The sequence below is a fragment of the Myodes glareolus genome, chromosome 19 (assembly GCF_982192425.1).
Source record: "Myodes glareolus chromosome 19, mMyoGla1.1, whole genome shotgun sequence".
NCBI classification, from domain to species: Eukaryota; Metazoa; Chordata; class Mammalia; order Rodentia; family Cricetidae; genus Myodes; species Myodes glareolus.
In genome coordinates this window covers 48,552,044-48,575,457 of record NC_142044.1, presented here as the reverse complement: position 1 = coordinate 48,575,457, position 23,414 = coordinate 48,552,044, and the positions used below count along the sequence as shown (strand labels likewise).

General features: G+C 48.3%; 1 protein-coding gene across 3 annotated transcripts in view; it reads right to left on the bottom strand.

The window, feature by feature from the left end:
• Positions 1-23,023, bottom strand: part of Tbc1d22a (TBC1 domain family member 22A) — a 297,396-nt gene extending 274,373 nt beyond the window's left edge. The window contains exons 1-4 of one of the 3 annotated variants that reach the window (XM_048444913.3): positions 22,804-23,023; positions 6,137-6,193; positions 5,162-5,496; positions 2,134-2,310 (exon numbers count right to left, since the gene is read on the bottom strand). In XM_048444913.3, the coding sequence (XP_048300870.2) occupies positions 2,134-2,310; positions 5,162-5,496; positions 6,137-6,193; positions 22,804-22,865 (631 nt within the window). In that variant the 5' untranslated portion in view covers positions 22,866-23,023. Of the gene's footprint in view, positions 1-2,133; positions 2,311-5,161; positions 5,497-6,136; positions 6,194-8,331; positions 8,488-22,803 lie in introns of those variants that run through there. The other 2 variants (XM_048444912.3, XM_085678867.2) reach the window with 2 other exon arrangements.
• Positions 23,024-23,414: the final 391 nt, after the last annotated feature.

Genomic DNA, 23,414 nt, shown 5'->3' with positions numbered 1-23,414 from the left:
TCCCCACCCGAGGTGAGAACTGCTCTATGGTCACCGTCATCAAAGTAGCATGTATCTTCAAGCGCTCCTGCCTCATCTGTACAAGGTCCTAGGCTGTTACGATGGAAAATCAGGGGTAGTCTCCATGCCCATCAGTAAAGGGCTTGTGAAACAAACTGTGGGACACCCAAAGAGTGGCATTTGGCTCTCTATGTGCTACTCTGAAAATACGTATACATTTAAAAAGTGAGGTGTGGATAAAGAAAAAGTCCTGCATAAATGCCCAGACTCCAAGGCATCCCTCTAAAGACTGCTGCTTAGGTTCCCGGAGAGGAGGAAAGGGTGGGAAGGACAAACATCCCAGAGTGATGCCCCTGCTGAGCATCATGCATCCAGACCCAAGCACAAGGAAGATTCAGACACACAGAGACGGGGACATCTGACAAATAACTGTCTGCACACCTTGAATGTGTCAGGGTCAAAGCACACAAGGAAGGGGAACTAGCATTCAGGTTCATGGAGACATAGGAGCAGAGGGGAAAGTGCCATTGAGCTCTGAACTGTGGACAAGGAAACAGGAGATGAACACTCTTGGGTACACCTGGTAAATGTGAACATGCACTGCGCATCCTCACAACAAGGAAAACAGTACTGTGTCAGGGCTACACCTCTTTAAACTGACAGCCTGTGCTCTTAGGAAGTACACAGCAAAGCCCTCGGGAGTAAATGGAAGGAAGTCTTCAACTGACTCTCAATTGGTTCTGCAAACACACAGCACAGACAGAGAATGGGAATGGGCAAAATGCAAACAACTGGTAAAACTGGGTGACACTGTGTACAGAAGTTGTCTGTACTATCCTTGAGACTTTCCCTAAGTATGAAATTACATAAAAAATGTTTGAAGCAATGTCCACAGGCACCGAGGCCCACTTTCACTCTTCATCCTGTTTTGCTCCATCATATTGTAAGATATTCATGTGCTACTGTTTCTTTAAAAAATAATAATAATAATTAAAAGCCAAGCATGGTGGTACATGCCTTTAATCCCAGCACTCAGGAGGCAGGGGCAGACAAATCTATTTGAGTTCAAGGTCAGCCTAATCTACATCGTGAGTTCTAGGACAGCCACAGCTATATAAAGAGACCCTACCTCAAAAACAAAAATCAAAAAAAGTTATTAATCTAAGAAAAAAGTCCACTGTGCAGACTTCAAGACCTAAGGTTGCCCTGTTCCAGTCAAGACATCCTCGCTACAGCTTCCCAAATGCATGCATCAGTGTGCTGCAGCCCATCCACAGGCCCCACTCGCCACCTCCTGGGAAAACTGGGCATTGCACCTCCGGGCTCTAAACCCTCACAATGCTTGCTGCTCTAGCACACTACCTGTTCAAATTTTTCTTCCCTTGCTATGAGTATCTCGAGCAAGACCACCTGCTGGTCCTCAGAAAATTCAAGCACCTAGTAAACACCTATCATTGAGTTCATTCATCAAATACAGGCTGTGGAAATGAAAGAACAAATAATCAGATGACAATTCCACCACAAGTGACTTGGAAGCTGAGCCACTGTCCACACAGGTATTAAAGGAACCAGGCAAATCACAAAGATGTGCCTCTCTCCCCAGCGCCCACATGGGCCTTTCCTGTCACACTCATGTCACCCATAGCCCACATCTGCAATGTACAAAGTCAGCAGTTCAGGATGGGAGTCACCTCCCCACTCCCCAGAAGTCACTGACAAACCAGAGCCTATGAAGTACACATCGCTACCTGCCCAGCCTCTAGGGGCTCCCCCTGAGGACCACAGTAGGAAAAGTATCCTGCAGCATTAGATAAAAAGGAAGGCCCAGTGATGATTGCCTGCACCTTTAATCCCAGCACTCAGGAGACAGAGGCAGATGGATTTCTGTGAGTTCAAGGCCAGACTGGTCCATAGAGCAAGTTCCAGAGCAGTCAAGGCTATAAAGAAAAATCCTGTCTTGAAAAAGAAAAGTGTGTACTAGGAAACTGTGTTAGGAACATGTTCGCAAACATGGCTAAAGGAAGATAATGACCAGCATATTAGAGACTCTGTCATGAAAACACAGCGTGTGTGCAACCTCCAGTGACACCTTTGGTCTTGTAAGAAACAGACAAGCCACCCTCAGGGACTCACCGAGGTCTGTATTGGGGCCAGCAAGCAGCTGTTTGAACTTGTCCAGCCGAGAGGCCTCTCTGTTACTCAGGGCTGAGCCACCAAGTGCATTTGGGTCAGATGTGCCACTCAGTGAAACAGTAGCTGAGTGGGGGAGAGACTGGGACCGTTGCAGAGGGACTGGATCGCTGGTGCTTTCTAGAAAGGGTAGAAGAACAGAAGGTAAGGTTAGCAGAAGTCTCTAACCTCCTGAACACACCTTCTTCCTTCATCCATGTGGCCGCAAGCTCACCATAGCACTCACTGGCCCTTGGTGAACACGGTCAGGCCACAGCTTTCCCTCTCCCGTCAGCAGCACTAAACGTAACTCACTGACAGTATTACTCACCAGTAAAACAGATACACCTGCATCTGAGCACATCCTGACAGCCAGGAAAGCCCAGAGCATTCCTCTGATGGTTAGCTCTAATCCTCACCCAGCAGCCTCAACTTTCAGAAGACTGAAACCAGTGTACGGTCAAAAACGAGCCACAGGTAAGATCTAAATTCAACACGCTGGTGTCTACCTTAGGTACATCAGATGATCGCGGTCAAGAACCCCATCTGTGCCTGCATCCATGCTGCTCCACTCCCTACCCAGGATAGGGGGCCACACAGGCAACCCATGAGCAAGAGTAAAGCTCCTGGGCAGAATCTGGTCCAAGGGTTAACCTGAGGACCTCTGCTCCTACCTTTACCTGCAGGGAGCATCCAGAACAAACCCCCACCCATCAGCGAGAATAGGCATGGGAATTCAAGAGCAGAATGGTGTGGGGAGAGTCTGTGCACGTGTGTGTGATGCACATATGTATACTTGCGTTTAGAAGCTAGAGTTCTACAGCAGGTGTCTCCCTCAAGCCCCCATTTTTGGAGGCAGGGTCTTTCACTGGGCCGGAAGCTCACTAATTTTGCTAGACTCGCCAGTACATCCCAGAGGTCCTCCATTATCTATATATTCTACCATACAAGGCTGAGATGGTTTAAGTAGGAATGGCCCCCATAGGATCATAGACACTATGATCTATGTGGTCATTAGGGAGTGGAGCTACTTGACAGGGATTAGGAGGTGTGGCCTTTTGGGAGTAGCTGTGGCCTTGTTGTAGGACATGTGTCTCTGGAGGTGGCCTTTGGAGTTTCAAACGCTCAAGGCAGGCCTAGTGTCTCTCTCTTCCTGCTGCCTGCGATCGAGACAGAGAACTCTCAGCTACTTCTCCAGCACCATGTCTGCCTGCATGTCACCATGCTTCCTGCCATGGATGGGAGAAAGCCTCAGTTAAATGCTTTCTTTTATAAATAAAAGTTGCTGTGGTCATGGCATCTCTTCACAGCAAGAGAACACTGACCAAGACAGAGGTCACAAGAAAACACTGTGGAGGCAGAAACGCACACAGCTATCTGGGAGGTGCAGGAGGGAGTGGCTAGAATCTGGCTGGGTTGGGGATCCAGTGGCCCCCACATTCTTTCCTCACATAAGGAAATATCAATAGTCCACAGGTAATGGACCAAACCCTGAGCAGGGAAAGGGGACCACATATTCTCCACACATTCCTGAAGCTCCCAGGACCAGTGTAACCAATCCTGGCAGAAGTCCCACCAACTCCAGTACAGGACTCCCTGGGCCTCACCCAAAGAAGTGGTCAGGGGGAAGTTCAGTCACATCAGGGCACTGTAGACATTTGAGCAGCATCCCCACCACACCTACCACGTTCAGTGACAGACATATCCTACCCCAGCTCACACACACTACCCAAGATACCGCCACATGTCCCCTGGGGGCAGGATCTCCGGACGAGAACCTCTGGTCTCTGCAGTAGCCAGCACTAGCAGCAGGGACCTGGAGCCACTAACCCTGGGTTTAACACCCCAGGCCCACCTTGTGAGCAGCTCAGGGTCTTCTTAGTGCCACAGCTGTAAAGGGAGACAACACAACTCCTTCCTAGAAGCCTAAGGCGTTTAAAGAGTTCACTATCAAAGAGACTAGCCACACAGTGAACACCCCCAGCATGCTATTATTATTAAGTGCTAAAAAAAAAAAAAAGAAAAAAAAACTTCTCCTAGAAAGCAAACACAGAATGCTCAACCCACAAATCTGCAGAGGACACAGCAATGAGATCACAGCCACTGTCCCAGTAACATGACAATCAGAGAACTAGTCGCTTTACTTGTGCCAAGGAGGCTGCCACAATGTGACATATGCTTGGATCCGAGTTTGTTTCTGGTCAGGACCCCCAGCCAGATACGATATAGTCCTGCCCACTGTCAGCTCCTACATCTATGTGCTGAGGGCCATCGCTGGCGATAACAGTGCCCTAGATGCTCTACCCAGCTGTGGGGGCTTGAGAAGTTGTGTCCATGGCTCGCAAGCACAGCAGTGAGCCAACCCTTGGACACCACCACTGGAGCGCCCCCTACCCAGACTGAGCAGACAGGAGGTGGAACTCTCAGAGAACTCAAAGCCACTGCAGTTCCTGGGTAAGCTCAGGGATTTTAAATTCGTTACAAATGAAATAAAGGCAGCTTCTCGCCTGAAGAAACTAACATCTTAGCACATCAGCTCCCAGCAGGCAGTTCTGAAAACCAGACTAGGTACAAAGCGCCTTTCGGAATCTAGCAGGGTGGTTTTAGGCTACTGTGGATCTGCTCTCTCCTCTGTAAATGAAAGGAAAGCGCCCTTACCCAGGAGATGCATGCTTGGGGGCTCTTTGCTCCTTCTGAAGGAGCCTGTGATCTCACATCTCCTGTGCTGCTCCATGGCCCTCTCTTGGGCCCGTAGACAAGCCATGAGCCTTAACACTTCATTTGTAGGAAAGACACCCTCAGCTCCAGAAAGAAAGAAAAGCACATCAGATCCCATGGGCAACAAGGTGGTTTGCTGGGTCTGGAAGTACCACAGACACATGAAAGATGCCCTAACAGGCTCTCCTGGCCCAGAGTCCTACTGCAAATAGACACACAGTCCCCCTTATTCCAGTCCAACCCATTCTTGGCTCTACTATCCCTTCATCTCTACCTGAAGGACAAGGAGTGTGGCTCTCACTGACAGATTTCACCAGGCGGAGGTCACCACTCGGGGCTATAGGAGGCTCTGCTATGGGCTGAGGCTCCGGCTCTGGCATCTCCTTCTGTGAGGGCTGGCTCTGCCTCTGGCTGTGGTTGCGCAGGACACGGTGAGCTGTCTCCATGACCACCTCAGAATTCAGGCTCTCCGTCGCCATAGCCAGGAGCTCATCATCATCTTCGCCCGCATCCCAAGCGTCACTGGTATTGCTCTCGAACTCCTGGAAGGTGCTGACCTTCTTGGCCTTCACTGGGGTGGTGGGCACCTTGGGCGTGGACTTGAGCAAGCTACAAAGCAAAGGCATCTTTACTGTGCACACTCAGCCAAAAAAGAGTACAATTCATCTAGATGAGGGTGCCAAGAAAAGCACACTGTGCAGGTATCCAAAGAGGACTTGGCACTGCGCAGGCTGCGCAATGGGCAGGGGGACATTTCAGGAGAGAGCACTAAGCCACACAGAACTACAGAGCAATGTGCCAAAGCTAGAGAGCAGCAGCAGAGGGGGCGGGGAAAGAGGACCCTGCAGAGAACAGAGAGATGATTTCAAGGAGCTCCCTCCAAGCGTGACTACACATCCCATCAGCCCCAGTATAAGGGAGGAAATATGACAGACACGTACAACCTGCAGGGCCACCCCAGCACTGCACTGAGCCCGAGAGTTGGAGGAGCCAAGCCCAGGACAGAGGGAGAATGCACATGAGCTGTGAGGACAGTCTAGAGGCACACTGCCCTCAAGCCAGGAGTGCCAGCTCTCTACCCTCTATGAGGTAATACGACCCGCAGCCTCCATACCCCACTGCCCAGCTACAGGGCAGACGATGCACAGACAGCAATTCTCACAAAGCAAGTGAATGAGCTGCTCACTGAGAGAACATTTCCCCTCCCCCAGAAACTCCAATGAGTTGGCAGAAGCAAGACTACACTTACGTGCCGTGTAACAGTGGATCAAAGGGTGGGTGCTGGGCTCCATACACATGCTGGATGCTAGAAAAACAGGGAAACAAAAAATTAGCTTTTCTTTCCCCCAGCTCTACTGAGAGCCCAACACTGACTGAATCAAGAAAGGTGCCAGTTCCTAGGCCACAGGCCCAAGAGAAGCCACATTCTATCAGCAACTACACATTTAGCCACCCAGGCTAAGGGCCAATCCAATGAGGAATGCGCCGCATCCCCACAAACAGGACGGACATTCAGGCCCTTTCTGAGATCAGGAAGCATGGCTCTCCAGAAGCCTCCCTTCAGGGGGCCTCAGGAGCCCTCTCAGACCCCTGCCAACACTAGGGTCCCTGAGCAACTGCTGGCAAATGTGTTTTACAAGCAGAACTTGACCTCACAAGGGAACTTCACTGGGAATTTCTACCAGGCGCTGCTCTGTCTGATTACCCAACTATAAACAAAAATTGTGTAAAGAGGTAATCGATTTAGAAAGAAATGGCGACTGTAACTTTTCCAACAAAACCAGACAGGCTCAGCCAGCAGCCCTGGACCTCGGCTTCTCCCATTCAGGCATGTGCCAGGACAGAGGTGAGGTGAGGCCTGGGTATCTCTCTCACAAGAATGAAGGCACCTCTGAAAACTGGTACAGCGGGCGATGAAGAGTGGGTCTGTGATGGCCACAGTGAGCGAGGGCTCCAAGCTAACCACCTCCTTCCACTTCCGGGTACAGGAAGCAAACAGAGCCCTATTAATCCTAGCCACTGTCATTAGACATCCCAACTGGATATCCCAACTGTCCCAATGCAGACATGACACTCTGGGGTTTTGACACAAGACCCTGGTGAAGAAAAGTGTACAAAGAGAAACATGAAGACCAATTCAGGTAAACACATACATGCTTTGTTTTATGTTTTAATGAAATTCTGGGACCACACAGGGCTCAGCTGGTAACAGCACCTTCTGCCAAGCTGAACAACCTGGGTTCAATCACCGGGTTTAATCACCTACATGATGAAAGGAGCAAACTGACTCCCAAAGTTGTTCTCCGATCTCCATTAAGCACTGACATGTGCACAAAATTAAATGTAGTATTTTTTTAAGTGAATTAAAAGATGTTTTTATTTTTTAACTTTTTCATACAATATACTTAGATTATATTCTTCCCCTTCCCCAGTTCCTTGCCACCTCCCTCTCAAAGAACAGGAAAAATCAAAACAATAAGACAAAAAATACCAAACCAAAACAAAAAGAACACAAAAAAAGATGGAGTCCATTTTGTGTTGGGCAAATGCTCCTGAGCATGGGGCCTGCCCTGGAGTGTGGCTGATACACCCAGTCAGCCTCCCCTGGAGAAGGCAGATTGTCCCTTCCCTAGCAGGTAGCAGCAGCAGCAGCATTTCTTGGTTAGGTCCACTTGCCCTTGTCTCAGTGCTAGGATTTTGTCTGGTTTGAACTAGCACAGGTCTCGTGCCTACTGTCACAGTGTCTGGGAGTAAGTGCGGATCAGTCCTGCTGTGTCTCCTCCTGCTCTCCCAATCCTTCTTCCTCCTCTTCTGCAGAGATCCCGGAGCCTTGAGGGGAGGTGCTTGATAAGGACATCCCATTTAGGACTGAGTGCTCCAAAATCTCTCACTCTCTGCACATTGCCCAATGCTGATCTTAGTCTCTGTGCTGATTCCCATTTACTATAAGAAAAAGTTTAGAAAACATTTTTATATTAAATCCTGGAGTTGGAGAGATGGATCATCAGGTAAGAGGACATACAATTCTTACAGAGGACCCAAGTTCAATTCTAAGCATCCACATCAAGCATCTTAAAGCTACCTATATCTCTATCCCCAAAGAACCAGATGCCTTTTTCTGGCCTCCATGGGCACCTAATCCCTACATAGTCACACACATAAACATAATTAAAAGTAAAGAAAAAAAGAAAATTAGTATCACTAAAACACATCAGTGGATAAAACTACTTGCCCCTAAACATGACAAACTGAGTTCAATCCCCAGGACACACACAGTGGAAGGAAAATTCCTACAAGTTGTCCTCTGATTCTACCTGCATGCTATGGCGCACACACACACACACACACACACACACACACACACACACAAAATAATTCAATAAAATGTATTAAGATTATTTAAAATAATAATAAAAATAAATCTTTTTAAAAATTAAATCCTACCTTCCTGATTCTGAAATAGGCTGTGAAGTATTTCCCCATATCATTACTTCTTCTCTTTCTTCAGTTTACTGAAATCATTTATTACCTTCAGATGTGTGACTTGAGATGCAGAGACTAGAAGTAGCATATGCAAATTTAAAAGCCTACTATGAGGTTGAGAGTGTGCAGACTTCCCTACACATCCCTCTGCAACTCCCTGTAAATCTTAATTATTTCAACAGTAAACGTTTTAAACACCACAGGAAGAGAATGAGTGCCGATTACCTCATCTCTGGCCTGTGCCACCTCCCTGGACAGTATCACTTCTAATTTCACACTGTGCTGCCATATGGCTACAACAGAATGAGTTTACCCAAGGCTGACTGCGAAACACAGAACTGATTTAAAACTGTTTGTGGTCCAAGGACAGCAATAACACCTCTGGAGAGGAAAGCCTACACGGCACTTGATAGCCTCCGGAGGACAAACTCTTGCAGTGGGAATGCCCTGGACATAAGGCACGCGGTTAAAGAGGTTGGTCACACTGCCAAAGGACAGTCAAGTAGTTCCCTTTCCCCCAGCAAGGCCTGGCAGATGGCCAGACACCACTAACTGGACAGAAGGGAAGCAATCTCCACGCTGGCTTCGTGCCTCAGATATTGTTGACGGGTGCCTTTTCTTTATGTAAACTCTTCATATCCTGTGTCCATCTGCTAACAAGAGTTCATCCTCTTACTGATCTGCAAAATGAGAATTCCTTCTTTCATGCAGTATGGCCAAAATAGCAATCTACCAAATATGTCCTCATCCAGAACTTGGGAGTATATTACCCTTTCCAGTACAGCCGTCACTTTCTCCCTACACACTTGAGCAGAAAACGTGTAAAAACCAATCTGCCCAACACCACTGTTTGTATTGTACAACCTCTCCTCACTGGCTTAAGGACACCTTTAAGACAAGCTAAAATATGGCAGTCTTCTGTTTTCAGCCTTGTAGGCCCACAGCACAATGTCTTAATTATATCAAGTGTTTTTGTAACCTAAAAATGTTAGTGGAATTTAACAAATACTTTTTGGATAGCAACTATATGATCAGACAGAAGAGAGGCAAAAATAGGTACAGGATCATCTAGTCCAAGTGTTAGGATCCTTACACTGTGCCAATCCAAGCGAGCAGCCTGATGTTACTGTAATAATAATTCCTGTGGGAACGCAGCATGGACTCATATTAAATCCGGCCTTGGTTTTCTCTTGAAAAGGTGTCTCACCTAAAACAGTGGCAGGCATAAAATTCCTGACAGATGGGGCTGAAGAGATGGCTCATGGCTAAAGTGTTTGCCATGCAAGCAAGCAAAAGGACAGGAGTTTGGACCCAGTTAAATAGCAGACGAGTAAGTGAACATGGCAGCTCCATGGTAATTCCAACCTCAGGAGGCAGAGACAGAGGAAACCCAGAGCAGGCTGGCTAGCAGGACCAACGATACCACACCATCCAGTTCTGGATGATTGACAGACCTTGCCTCAGTGGGAAAGTGGAAAGCAATGGAGGAAGACTTGCACTTCTAGTGGGTAAATCCAGTTACATGGATTTGAAAGGGGTGACTGCAGGCACACGGGGTATAAAAGGGGTGACTGCAGGCACACGGGGTATAAAAGGGGTGACTGCAGGCACACGGGATATGAAAGGGGAGAACTAACATTCTTGCTGAACCTTGACTAATACACCACAGCTTCCACCTGACTAGGCTTTCTCTCCTCAACTCCAGACAATACTCTACAAGGAAACCCAAACTAGTTACAAGAAGTGCCCATGAATACCCATCTCAACTGACCCATCATAACTGGTAACCTATAGCAGCCACTGATCACAGTAAGACAAGAAAGTGAAGAGTTTTATTTCAGTCCCAACCTTCGAGTCCTCCCAGAACATCCTGGAACAAGAATCAAACCCCCACAGCCCTGTGCACTACATGAATTTCTGACTACAGATCCCTGGAGAATCAGATATGTGTTGTATGTCAAGGGAGAAAAGAGATACATAGCAATTGAGATCACATACAACTTGGGGTGTCCTTCCCCAAAACCTTACTAAAGAAGTGTCCTAAGACTGCTGCAGAGCCCTCAGGATGAAGAGTCAAACAGAACCAACACTTACTGGCTGGTAAGGCTGGTAAAGCTTGAGGCGAGTCAACTCTCTGGACTTTAGTTCCCCAGCCTGGGAACTGACATGGGAACAGGGTGAGAGTGTGCAGCGGTGGCAGTGTGTGCTTGCCAGTATGAAACCTGGCATCCAAACAGAAACAAAACACACGCTGTGGTCAAGACAGCCACAGTGGTAGTAGCCCTGTGTGTGTACACAGAACGTGACCCACACAGAGCACCTGTCACCACTGCCAATCTATCTTGATGCCAACATTCACATGCTTCTTCTTATCCCCCCTCATATATTCATATTCAAAACAGTAGGCAGCTTGGCCTGCAGGGCACTATTTGCATGTCATTTTCATAAAAGTCTCTACAGCATTATCAAAGACTTCAGGCCTTTCCCTCCCAGCAGAGTGGGAAACTCATTAATTCTTCATAGGCAAACCACTTGTGTTTATTGAGTAGAAAATGTTCCAACAAAGTTCAAGCTCAGACTTAAAGGAGCCTCATTTTTACCTTATTAAAATTGCATTTATTTGGTCTAGCATTGCTAAAAAAGAAAAACAGACTTCACCGAAGCCACTGAAAAGCAGTGGCAAGTGACATGCATACTTAGCTCAGATAAGGAAACCCTTCTGTAGAGAACACTCATGGCTGGGGATGTGCTGCAGAAGTGCATGTACGGGATGACCCCAACCACTCCCCAAGAAAGTACATAAATGTGCTTCTGAATAAATTACACATCTTTTAAAACTCTGCAATAACTCAGGACACTGGGGACTCTTCATGAAAAGGATATGTGATAGAATGCTACATCCTGGCACAGAGATACAGAAAACGCTGTGAAAATATGTAAGGAAAGAAGCCGGGCAAAGCTCATGATACTAAAAAGAAAAAGCAAAAACTTTTAGCAGGGTTGGGCATCCGAGTTAGGGTTTCCTATGTGCTATGCCAGCAATCTACCACTGAGCCACACCCCCAGCACACATACAACCAGATGCTGAGTCAGTGATAAAGCACTTGCCCAGAAGTGTTCCAGGCTCTGTCTCCAAGATGCTCATTATCAACTAAGGAACAAATACACAGAAAGCAAAGTATGTGTGTGTATACACATATTATTATATACCAGCCACCACAGACAGATGCAGAAATTAACCACAGTGAACAAAAGGAGATCAATTAATTGATCAATGGTAAACTGTGGTAAACCAAAAGTAACTTCAGGAGAAAATGATTTGTGTCTTCTTTTGCTTCCAAGTAACAGTCCATCACTGAGGGCAGAGAGGGCAGGAAATCAAACAGGGCAGGAACCTGGAGACAGAAACTGGCACAGAGGCCATAGAGGCACACCACTTACTGGTTTGTTCCTCATGGCTTGCTTAGCCTTCTTTCTTCTTGCAGCCCAGGGGTGGCACCACCCACAGTAAGCTGGGCTCTCCCACATCAATCATCAATCAAGAAAATGTACCACAGGCTTGGGGAAATTTTCTCAATTGAGGTTTTCTCTTTCAAAATGCCTCTGGCTTTTGTCAAGCTGACATAAAAGCAGTCAGTACAGCATGTATGAGAGTGAAGGCTAACTCAGTAGAGTGGCTATCTAGAAGCAGGGAGAAGAAACTGCGTGCAAGGAGAGAACCCAGCGACCACCACTGTATGTGATGCTTCTTCTTGGGCTGGAAGAGACTCGTGTGCTCTGTATGCTATAGTAGTCTGTGTGGTTCTTTTCTGTCTCTAACTCGTCTTCTAATGAACGGGACTCTAGGGTCACAAGAGACAGACTCTCTAAGGGACTGACTCACTGAGCCAGATGGGTCAAAGTTCAGAGTTCTCAGGGATGCAGGTCACAAAGAGCTGGAGAAAAGAAAGCCCAGCATAACGAACAGTCAGCAAGCAGAAAGGATCCAAAGTCTATCACCTGGTATAATGACAGTGGCTTGTTCACATGAGGGAATATTAAATCATAAAACAATGAAACCAGGTAAGTGCTGCATACGTGGAATCCCAGCACTCAGGAAGCTAAGGTAGGGGATCTTAGTTCAAGGTCATCCTGTGCTACACAGCCAGACCCTGTCTCAGGCAGAGAGTGAAGAACTTACAAATGGCCCCCAACTTATGATGGCTCAACACAATTTTCAAATTTCACAACGGTGTGAAAGCAATACATATGCAACAGAAAATACAACTTTTAATTTATTTAATTAATTATTTATTTATTTATTTGGTTTTTCAAGACAGGGTTTCTCTGTAGTCTTTGGAGCCTGACATGGAACAAGTTCTTGTAGACCAGGCTGGCCTCAAACTCACAGAGATCCTCCTGCTTCTGTCTCCTGAGTGCTGAGATTAAAAGCGTGTGCCACCACTTCCCAGCATACACACAACATTTTAACTGTGGTCTTTCCCGGGCTCACAGTATGTGTGTGATACCATACTTTTTCTCAATACTGGGCAGCAGCAGTGAGCCACAGTTCCCGGAAATGTGATGCTGCACAGCGCACTACACCCCAGGCTAGGTCTGGCAGGCTGCAGTGCTATGCGCACTCTCAGCTTACAACAGAGTAGGTGCCAGGATGTAACCCCACTGTAAATGGGGAAACACCTCAACTGTCCCATGCTGTACCATAGACAAGCCTAAAAATATGCAAAGCGAAAAGGAGGTCAAACAGGACTCAAGAGGCTGAGGCAGGAGAGTGGCAGGTCAAACACAGTCTGGGATACACTGTGAGAGATGTACGAGTACAGCACGTGAAATGTCTGGAGGGTCACCACGGAGACGGAGTGCCTTACTGGTGTCCAGGGAGTGGGGTGGAAAGTAAGGCATAATGAGATATGGTTTCTCTTTCTGCAATGAAAGTATTCTAAAAATTAGTTGTGGTCATATTAGATAATTCTGAATATGCACTCTAAAATCCTGAACGTCTGGGCTGCCAAGACGGCTCCTGGAATAAGGCGAGCGTTTACCACAGAGGGAGACCTGAGCTTGAATCCAGAACCTGCCAGGTGGAAGGAGGTCAGCTCCCCAGACTTTGTCCTCTATGCCTCCCAGGGGTGTGGTGGTCTACCTACCTGCATCACAAAAGCACACACACAACTTGCTTACATTCTGAACATTTTAGATGGGTGGACTGTATGATATGCAAATGTTATCGCTAAAACAACGGAAGGAGGAATGAGCTATGATGCTGTTACCACAGGCCAAAAAAAAGAAAAAAAATGAGAGTACTTCACATAAAAAGAACAGAAACTTTATATCCACACACCCCCTCCGCAAAGCAGAAAAAGAAACTTAAAATGAACTCCTTAGTTACCAGAATGCACTGAGGGGCCATTAGTCATGCTCCATTGTCCGCCCTGTACATAGCTTGATGATCCCAGAACAAAGCAGGCAAGAAGGGCTCCCCCAGGACAGAAGAGCAAGTGAAGTATATCACTGAGGCCACAAGTGGCTACCCTGTTCCACAGCACAGCTCTCCGATGGAAGCACGGCAAATTAGACACAGGGCAGTAGATCACAGGGTGAGCCAGGGAAGGGCAGGCGGAAGAGATGCCCAAGGAACAATGCCCTGAAGCAGATGCCTCACAGCCGCTAGCGCACTGGATAAAGTTTATCGTTTTCAGCACAAGGGAATTCCATTAAAATGTCAGCTCAAAAAAAGAAAAAAAACGAGGCAGTAGTGGTGTACACCTTTAATCCCAGCATTCAGGAGGCAGAGGCAGGTGGGTCTCTGAGTTAGAGACCAGTCTGCTCTACAGAGCAAGTTCCAAGACAGAACTACACAGAGAAACCCTGTCTTGAGGGTGGGGGAAGTCAGAGAAAGGTAGCAGCTCAGGGCACGATGGGCAAGTCCTGTGCATACATCATGGCTGAGGTGCATGGCAGAGGGTGAATCCTAGAATAGGCAAGTACATACTGGAGGGGCTGTGTGACAGAACCAATGCTTCCAGGAGGCAGAGAAGGGCTCTAGTTGAATGTACATATCCATAAGGGTCCAGTCAGCTCACAGAGGACCAGCAGTCTGGGGCCAGGACTCAGCGTCCTCACTGCAGCGAATGTGAGGGACTCACTCAAGGCTAGGCTCAAGCACACTGTCTCTCCAGTCACATCATCATCCTCATCATCCTCAGCCCTGATGCACAGCGCATGTGAGAATCCACAGCTGTGCCCTGTTGTGACATTCAGTGCTAGGAGGGATGGGGCAGGGGGAGACTTCCACACAGTCCCAAGAAAAGAGGAAACAGCATTTCAGAAAGGGAGAACAGAAAGGCTGGGGTACTTACTCACAGCAGAAGTCCCTAGCACAAGCCACAGGAATGAGAAGGACAGTGGTTCCACTCTCTTGGACCCTGTGACATCTCTGCCTGTTAGATGTAATGTGAACACCAGGATGAGCCTGGAAGACGCTGTTTGCCTAAGTTGGCAACCCCAGAAACACAGTCAAATGCTGCCTGGCAGCTCGGGGCTCAGTGCTCCCTAGGCTCTGAAGAGCCCAGCACACCCTGAAGGCTCCGAGAAGCTGGTGGGAGTCCAAGCTACCCCCAGAAGCACTAGTTCCAGTGGGCTGGGGTGAGTCAGCTTTCCTAGAGATGCACCGCTAGGGGATGAGGTGGGAATGAGAAGAGAGGTGCTGAGAGAGTCGGGCATAGAACAGACACAGACTCTCCAGTTCAAACCAAACAGTTCTGAGCAAGTGACCTGGCTTTGTTTAGTTGTCTTCATCTGTAAAGGGGAAAACCACAGACCCCTCCACCACCAACCACTATGAGGACAGGACCAAGATAAGCACTCAGTAAACAATCCCACAGCCCTGCCACCAGCACTGGGCACAGGCATAGCACGGCCATGCTCTAAGAATGAACTTTAGGGATCTATCCCTAGATCCCACACTAGAAGAAGGACATGGTCAACGACCGCTGCAGTCCTTGCAGCCCCTTTAAAGCTGTCAGAAAGCTTGGTCTCTGATGCTGGACCCCGTCACAGAATGGCCTACACATGACAGGTACCAAGAAGTGAGGGATCACTGCGGGTGAGGGGGGATGGGGACAGGGAACTAGGCTGCAGGAAGAGGAAGATCATCCTCTGGCCCAGCTTTGTCCTGCTGCAGCACGGAGATCTGGGGAAGAGAGCAGAACAAGTCTTGCTGTCCTCATTCTGCCACACCCCTCTTTTTCCCTGGACACAGCAGGGAGCTGAGAGTCCACGTGCTGTCCTTGTGGTTTATAAACTACATAAAAATCAAATAATCAAATAACACCAAATCAAAACATTACCAGGCTTTTGTTACTGCGAATTGTGGAGAGAGGCCAGGGTCTCACATATGCCAAGCCAGGCAAATGTTCTTCTACCTGTGAGCAACACCCTAGCACAAGGGATTTTTTTTTTAATTTTGTCTTCATTTAAAATTAATTACAGTATCAATTTGCTATATTAACTATGCAAGGGAAAATATGACTCACATTTATTTTCAAAATGTTGCTGATGAAATGAGACATTTGACATGGCAGGATGAAGTTCTCACTGAGGGGTAGGAAAAAAATTACATACACAGTAGAACCACCTGCTAGTGCTTCCACAGCCCCCAGTCACATGGACAACCTTCTACATATCAACAGGGACTTCAAGAGAAACCCGCCCCCCTGAACACAGTCCCTATGGGCTCTCCATGGCCTCCCCATGGGGATGCAAACTCCAGGGTTTCCCAGGTGCTGAGAAACAGAAGAGTGGGGACCAACCGGGTTCATAGCATTTCAAAGCCACAAGTCAGGAGACAGAGCTCTAAGAACACAGGGACACAAGGACAAGAGAGTCAGGGCCTGTTTAACACTAGGGCCAGATTAGCAGCACACATGACAGGAATCATGCTGTTCACTTCTAGTACCTGGAAATAAAAGCTGCATTTTGCAGCGGCTACCCAGCAATTTTGAAGGCTGACCAGAATAACCCAGCCCACAATCAGGAGCAGGACTCCGCGGTAGGTGCTGGGGACACCTGAAGTTCCTCCCCACAGATATCCTCAGCATACTCCATACAGAGAATAGGAGTTAGAACGTGGTCCTGGGTGTCAGCAGACTACAGTCTAGATGCGGGTCAGCAGCATTTTATGCTGGAAGCTCAAGGCGAGAACCATTTCCTGCTCATTCTAGCTATGGGCAGAATTCAGATTCCCATTCTCAACAGAACAGTGCTTCAGGCTCCTCAATACCACACCACATTCCTTGGCATCTGGCCACATTCTCCCTGGGCAAGGCCAACAGCTATGAAACAAGTTTCACTTACGCTGATTTTCTCCAGCCATTTTTAAGAGTTCACATGGTTACACTGGGCCCACCACATAGGCCAGAACTAACCTGCCGTCAAGGCCAACTGACTGACCATGTTGAATCCCTCTGTCAGGTAACACAGCTGATTCACAGGTTCTAGAGATGGGAACACAGACCTTTGGGATCATGCCCTAAGCCACATACTGTTGATCTTGCCCACCTGACATCCAGGCCATCAGGGAATGTGCAAGTTCCATCTTTCAGAGCCTTGACCCTGTCCACTACTCTCCTACAGCCTCTGCCCTTGTCCTCGCTTCCTGCCTGCTTCCTCTTACCCAGTCTGCAAGGCTGAGCAGTAGTACTGTTGTCTACCATGCCCTGCTTAACATCCTTCAATACTCCCAAGACTCTGTATTCAAACCCAGATCTTCTCCATGGCTTCAGATGCCTCAAATGCCTTTACAGCCTGGTAGGCTTGAGCTACTCTGATCCCTTCCCAGACACTGGTGTCCCCTGTAGCCCACCCTGCACCTCAGAGAGGCAGCCTGACTCCTTCACCACCTCCAGGTCCCAAGTTAGACAGAATGTCCTCAGAAGGGATGTGATCATTTCCCCTTGTAGGATGCTGGAATTCTGCCAACGTACCCAAGTTAAGACCTTCACAGAACTTCAGTCAGCATATATATTCACATGTGCACGGGTCCTTCTCCCACTGCCTCCATGGGCTGTATCTGCCTGTCCAGCACTCGGTCTCTGGCACGCCAAAGGTGCTCATACACGTCTGAATGGCCTCATTATCCCCAGCCCTCCTCCCACTTCAGCTGGGCCTGAAATAGGTCTATTGAGAAGTTCATTTGCGCACACTCCTCAGAGTTCCAACAGTAGGGGCCACGGCACTGAGGCTGGCCTTACCCCAAGAATGCAGGACCTGTCATAGTCTCTTGCCAACACTGCACTTCCAAATACCATCCCTCACCTACCCCAGCAACATGCATTCCCTACTGTGAGCAGGGCTCAGAGTCAAGCAGAACCATGCTGAAACATTAAAGCCTCGGTTCCACATTGAAAGGCTGCCTCTGTTCGCAAACCAAATGTGTGGGGTTTTTGTTGGCACTTAAAGTTAAGTGCGGCAGGGATTCCAACTGTGATGGTGGCAGAAAACAACAGTCCTTTAGGAGTCAACTGAGTCAATGGTTCCAGAAAGAACAGGCCCATAAGAGGCAAGGACCCAGGCCTTCTGATTCTTATCACCTGCCTACTGCCTTTCCCACTGAAATGACCACCACTCCTGTCCCTTACCTGACAAGAGCCTCCTACCTGATCCCTTGCTTATTCCCTTCTCCCCTCTGTCTGTGTCTCTCTTCATTAAAGCAACCCTGTTTCACAGAGGGCTGCCCCATCACACAGCTACTTAGGCCCGCCGAAGGCTCTCCACCCACTCCGAAGGAAAGAGTAACAGTCGGCATCTTGCTTTGACCATATAACCCTGTCCTCCCCCTCAGCCTCGGCCACCTTGGCTCCTTGCTCCTGTCCTCTCACAGCAGCTCGGTTGGAGGAGCAGAGATCTGTACTGAGAAGGCACCTTCTCAGGGAGAGGTCCCTTGTCACCGTGAGACCCTCCCGCCACACCTGGCTCTAAGCTATCCACTCTTCTTTCCTGCAGAGCTTTGATGGCGGTCACCACCTTTCAACTGTCAGCTCAGACACAGACAGTGGTCACTTTTGTAGCTGGCAAGTAGCATGAGTTAAATGAAAATTAACTGGATGAATAACTTATTACGCTCTCAGGTAATCAAAGAGATATCTATCTCTGTGAGTCTCTTTAACCTGAAATAATGGAGTTAGGCTGTGTTAGACAGTTTTATGTCACTTGACACAAGCAAAGTTATTTGAAAGAAGGGAACCTCAATTAAGAAAATGCCTCTATAAGATTTGGCTGTAGGGCATTTGTTTGGTTTGTTTGGTTGGTTTTCGAAGCTGGGTTTCTCTGTGTAACAGCCCTGGCTGTCTAGGAACTCCATTTGTACACCAGGCTGTCCTTGAACTCACAGTTGGGATTAAAAGAACCATGTCCAGCTTGTAGGGCATTTTCTTAATTAGTGATTAAAGAGGCAGGGCCCAGCCCATTGTGAGTGGTGACACCCACGGCTGTTGATACTGGGTTCTATAAGAAAACAGGGTGAGCAAGTCATAGTGAGCAAGCCAGTAAGCAGCACCCTTCCATGGCCTCTACATCAGCTTGTGTCTTCAGGTCCTGCCCCGTTTGAATTCCTGACTTCCTTCAATGATCAACAGTGATATAGAAGTGTAAGCCAAATAAACACTTTCCTCCCTAACTTGCATTTTGGTCATAGTGTTTTATTGTAGCAACTGAAACAATGCAACTAGGACACAGACCAAGCAAATCTTCCCTTGGCTCCCATGGCCACCTGATCAATGTAGCTCCCTCCCATCACAGAAACAAATAGTTCCAGGAATGGCATACATGGAGACTATGACACAGATCACAGGAAGAGATGCTAAAAAACCCAGTCAGCTCCCTAGCATCCTGGTAGAAAGTATAGAGTATTATCTTTCTGTATGTGAGCTCATCCAGAAAAGGAAATTCTAAGAAAGACTCGCTCAAACACACATCCAAAGACCAAGAAGTACACATATCAGAAGGTCTTACAGGAAGGCCATCTCTTATGCAGCTCTCTTAGCCAAATCTTGATCTCACTCCAGGCTAATGTGAGCGACAGCTGGGATCAAACACTATTCCTCAGTCTTTAACAATGAAGACTAGGTGGAGGGTATTTCCTAAACAGGCAGAGCTGTGGCCTAGTGAAGAAGCCAGTATGTGAAAAGGTGCCTGAGTCCCAACTGCAGATGACCAGCAAGGCATTAAGGAAGCAGTCTGCAGAAGAAGTGTGGAGAGTAAAAGGAGGTAAGGAACATTCCAGTCAGCTACATGAGCAGGAAAATGGAAAGCAAGTACAGCATGGGATGTGGAAGGCCCTAAAGTCGAAGCCCATCAAGCACTGCTAGGGGCACAGAAAGAGAATGAGCAGGAGATGGGGCTAAAAAGCTGAGCAGCGGCCATGCTAGAAAGGTGAGAGACAGCACAAAGAAATGCCTGTGTGTGACACGGGTTTCTACAGAAGCAGCCAAGGGGTTTTAAACCCAACCTGCCTTGGTGAGTGTCGCCTAGAGGACAAAGCCACGTTTTGCAAATGACAAATCCCTGGCAGACAAGATACTGGTGGAGCACCAAGTCCTTGCTCGAACCCCATCCACCATCTGCACTAGCAAGGAACTGACAGGGGTTCTGCTCTGCAGAGCTCCCTTCACTGTCTGGAACTCTGAGGTAAGATTCTGTGTCTCCTCGGGCTTCTCCTTAGGGCTTCCCTGGTGGCAGACAATAAACACAAGGCCCACTGAAAGAGCAGGTGACACCCTGGGAACCTGGCCTAGCTCTCTGCCAGCACTGCACGACACAGGTGAAAACCCAGAGCGTGGGCATTCAAGAAGAAACAGGGCACACCTCTGCACATTCTCCTTCTGGGAGACTTTCAGACTGCCACCCAAAACAGGAACACTGCCACAGGGGAGAGCTACAGGGTAGGACAACACAGAGGCTGCACAGGTTCCCTGCAGGGTCCAGCCTCTCCCCTGCCCTGTCCTCAGCAGCAGCCTCTAGCAAGTCACAAGATTCCCTATCAATTCTGTGACATGGGAGCTCTTCTCAAAAGTATATGATATTGCCGGGCGGTGGTGGAGCACGCTTTTAATCCCAGCACTCAGGAGGCAGAGGCAGGCAGATACTTGTGAGTTCGAGGCCAGCCTTGTCTACCAGAGCTAGTTCCAGGATAGGCACCAAAGTCACAGAGAAACCCTGTCTTGAAAAAAATAAAAAGAAAGAAAAAGAGTACATGATAGGGGGCTGGAGGAGTGACTCAGAAGTTAAGAGCACTGGCTGCTCTTCCAGAGGTCCTGAGTTCAATTCCCAGCAATCAAATGATGGCTCACAACCATCTGTAATGAGATCTGGTACCCTCTTCTGTTATGCAGGCATACATGCAGGCAGAACACTGTATATATAAAACATAAATAAATTTTTTAAAAAAATTTAAAAGTACCTGATATGATGCAGCTTGGCAAGAAGGCCAAGTAGAAAGAAATCTGTCTTTGGTAATGTGGGGTCACACTGAAAAGACTGGGATTGTATTAGTTTCCTATGACAAACAACCATAAAGATAGGAACTTTAAAACGTAGAAATGTGCTCTCTTTTGGGTCGTGAAACCAAGGTGTCAGCAGACTATGCAGTCAGAGAGGGCTGTTTCCTTCCACTTCTAGCTTCTGCTGGTTGCCAGCCTTCCCTGGCTTTGACTTGTAAATATATCACTCCAATCTCTGCTTTCGCCTTGGCAAGGTCGCCTTCCTTACTTCTCTCTGTATCTAAAGTTCCACCTTCCTATGGGAACCAGAGACTCAATCAGGAATACCCAATGGAAGTATGACTTCATCTTAGCTCAGCGACATCTACAAAGACCCTTACTTCCAAGCAAGGTCACAGTCATAGTTCCATCCGTACAAGTATAAGGGACAACACTGTTTAACATAGTACAATGACAAACTACCATGCCAGGTGTAGTGACATGTATACCAGGAGACTGACACAGGAGGGTCAGAAGCTCAAGGCCAGCCTGTAGTATGGAAGAGACCCTATCTCAAAACACACACACGCATGCACGCACACACACACACACACACACACACACACACACACGTCTTTGATGGAAAAGTTCATTGGCTCCTATAACTCCACAAAGTAACTCCATTGTTTTATATCTCAGTTGACTCTCAATTAAGTGTGAATTAGTTCACACTTGAGGAGAACCAAAGACTCAAGATGTAAAGGCAAAAGTCACACTGCCACCTGGCTCTTTTTATATAGACACTAGGCTCTTCATGTTTGTCCCTGTGACAGTAGGCCCTCTTACTCACTATTATCCCAGGATCTTCCACTTGTCTCAAGCTATGACATCGGTTTGTATAACAGTTCTTAACTGTTCAAGCCTGGTCCTGGTACGGTAAAAAAAAAAAATACAGTGTCTGGGCACTTCTCAGGACTTCCTCCTTCTCCCGATCACTGTGGCCCTTCAGTCAGTCACTCCGGCTACCTCCCAACCACTCTGGAAGTACATTTTATGACTGAACACAATGAATGTCAAACTTTACCATTTTAACACTCACACAATGGCGTCTCTTATGAAGTGCAGGAGCACAGCCCATTTTCTGTGCCACTGAATGGCTCTATTTAAGTTACTTCCATGTCAAAATCGTAAGGGCTGAAGGGACGGCTAACATCAGAATCTTAAGTTTCAGTATCTCAGACTTTGGGAACAAAGTAAACTACGTTTGAAATCTTGAAGTGTGCTTGTCTGAAACACAGTCTAGTCAGTGGCTGACTTGATCTTAGGTATTTTCTGTGCACTGTGTCTTCATTCCCTAAGACCTAGAGAGGTGTCAGGCCATAACCAATCGCAGAAGGACTTTGGAGCTCTATAGCTGCACCCAGGTTTTTGTTTCCTGCTGCTGTCAGAAGATTGGAGTCTAGAGCCAGACGGTGGGAACACACAATTCACAAGGAGCTTCCTCGCACAAAGCAAAAGCATCAACCCACCAGAGACAAGAAAGCCAATCAAGTGGTCAAAATCACCAAACACCCTGCAGAGACCAATGTCCCCGGCAGACGCTACCTCTTCCAGGCCAATTTCCTGACTCCACCAAACTCTCCAGGGCATGACCCGCGTCAGTTCCTTCCAGCTTCCCCAAGGAGCCAAAGAGTTTCGCAGAAGAGAACCTGTCAGGCTCTGGAGACACTTGGGGTCAGCTCCTCGTCCTCCTCGCTCCTAGATGCGGCCACTGTCACCTCCCAGACCCCACGCCCCCACTGCCAATCCCATCCCCCGAGCCCCTCACATCGCCCCAGTTTCCTCGGTGCCCAGGTTCCCCTCCCCAGACCCCTACTCCACCGGCAGTCCAACAGGACAGCACAGCCACCTGACCTCTGACCCCTGACCCTGACCCGGCTCTCCCCGTCACACCCACCTGCCCGGGACCTTGCTGTTGCTGCGCTTCCAGAACTGCTTCCTGGCCCCGTCGCTGGCCATGGTCCCTCCTCATCCCTCAGATCCGCAACCCTGACACCCGAGCGCTGGCGGTCCACCCCCGGAAGCCCTCTCCGGTGCCCCGGTGGCCCCACAGCGATACCAAGACTCCCGAGCGTAGACCCGAGAGGCGCTTCCGCCTCCGTCCGGAAGTTGTGACTCGGCGCTTCCGGAAGTCCCGCCTTCGTCGCGGCTGCTGAGCTCATTGATGCAATGAAAAGGCGACGCTGGGAAGTGCGCGTGGGAGTTGCTCAGTCATGCCAGCGGAGCCTTTGGTTTGCGTGTGCTCAGGCTGCCTTGGGAGCTATCCGGCTTTGCGGCAATGGCTGAGGTCGCTGGATCCCGGCCTCCGACCCCGAGAGCGAGGGCCGGCCATGAACTCCGGAGCCGCGTGCGTCTGGCATCCGAGTCTGTCTTTGTTTGCTCACAGCCGACTAGCATTGACCCGAGATCAGTAAACACCAACACCGGTGAAGTGAAGGAAGCAACGACCACCGGAGCATATCTAAGGCGTTGGGGCATATCTGTCCGGATTCAGCTGAAGAACAAATA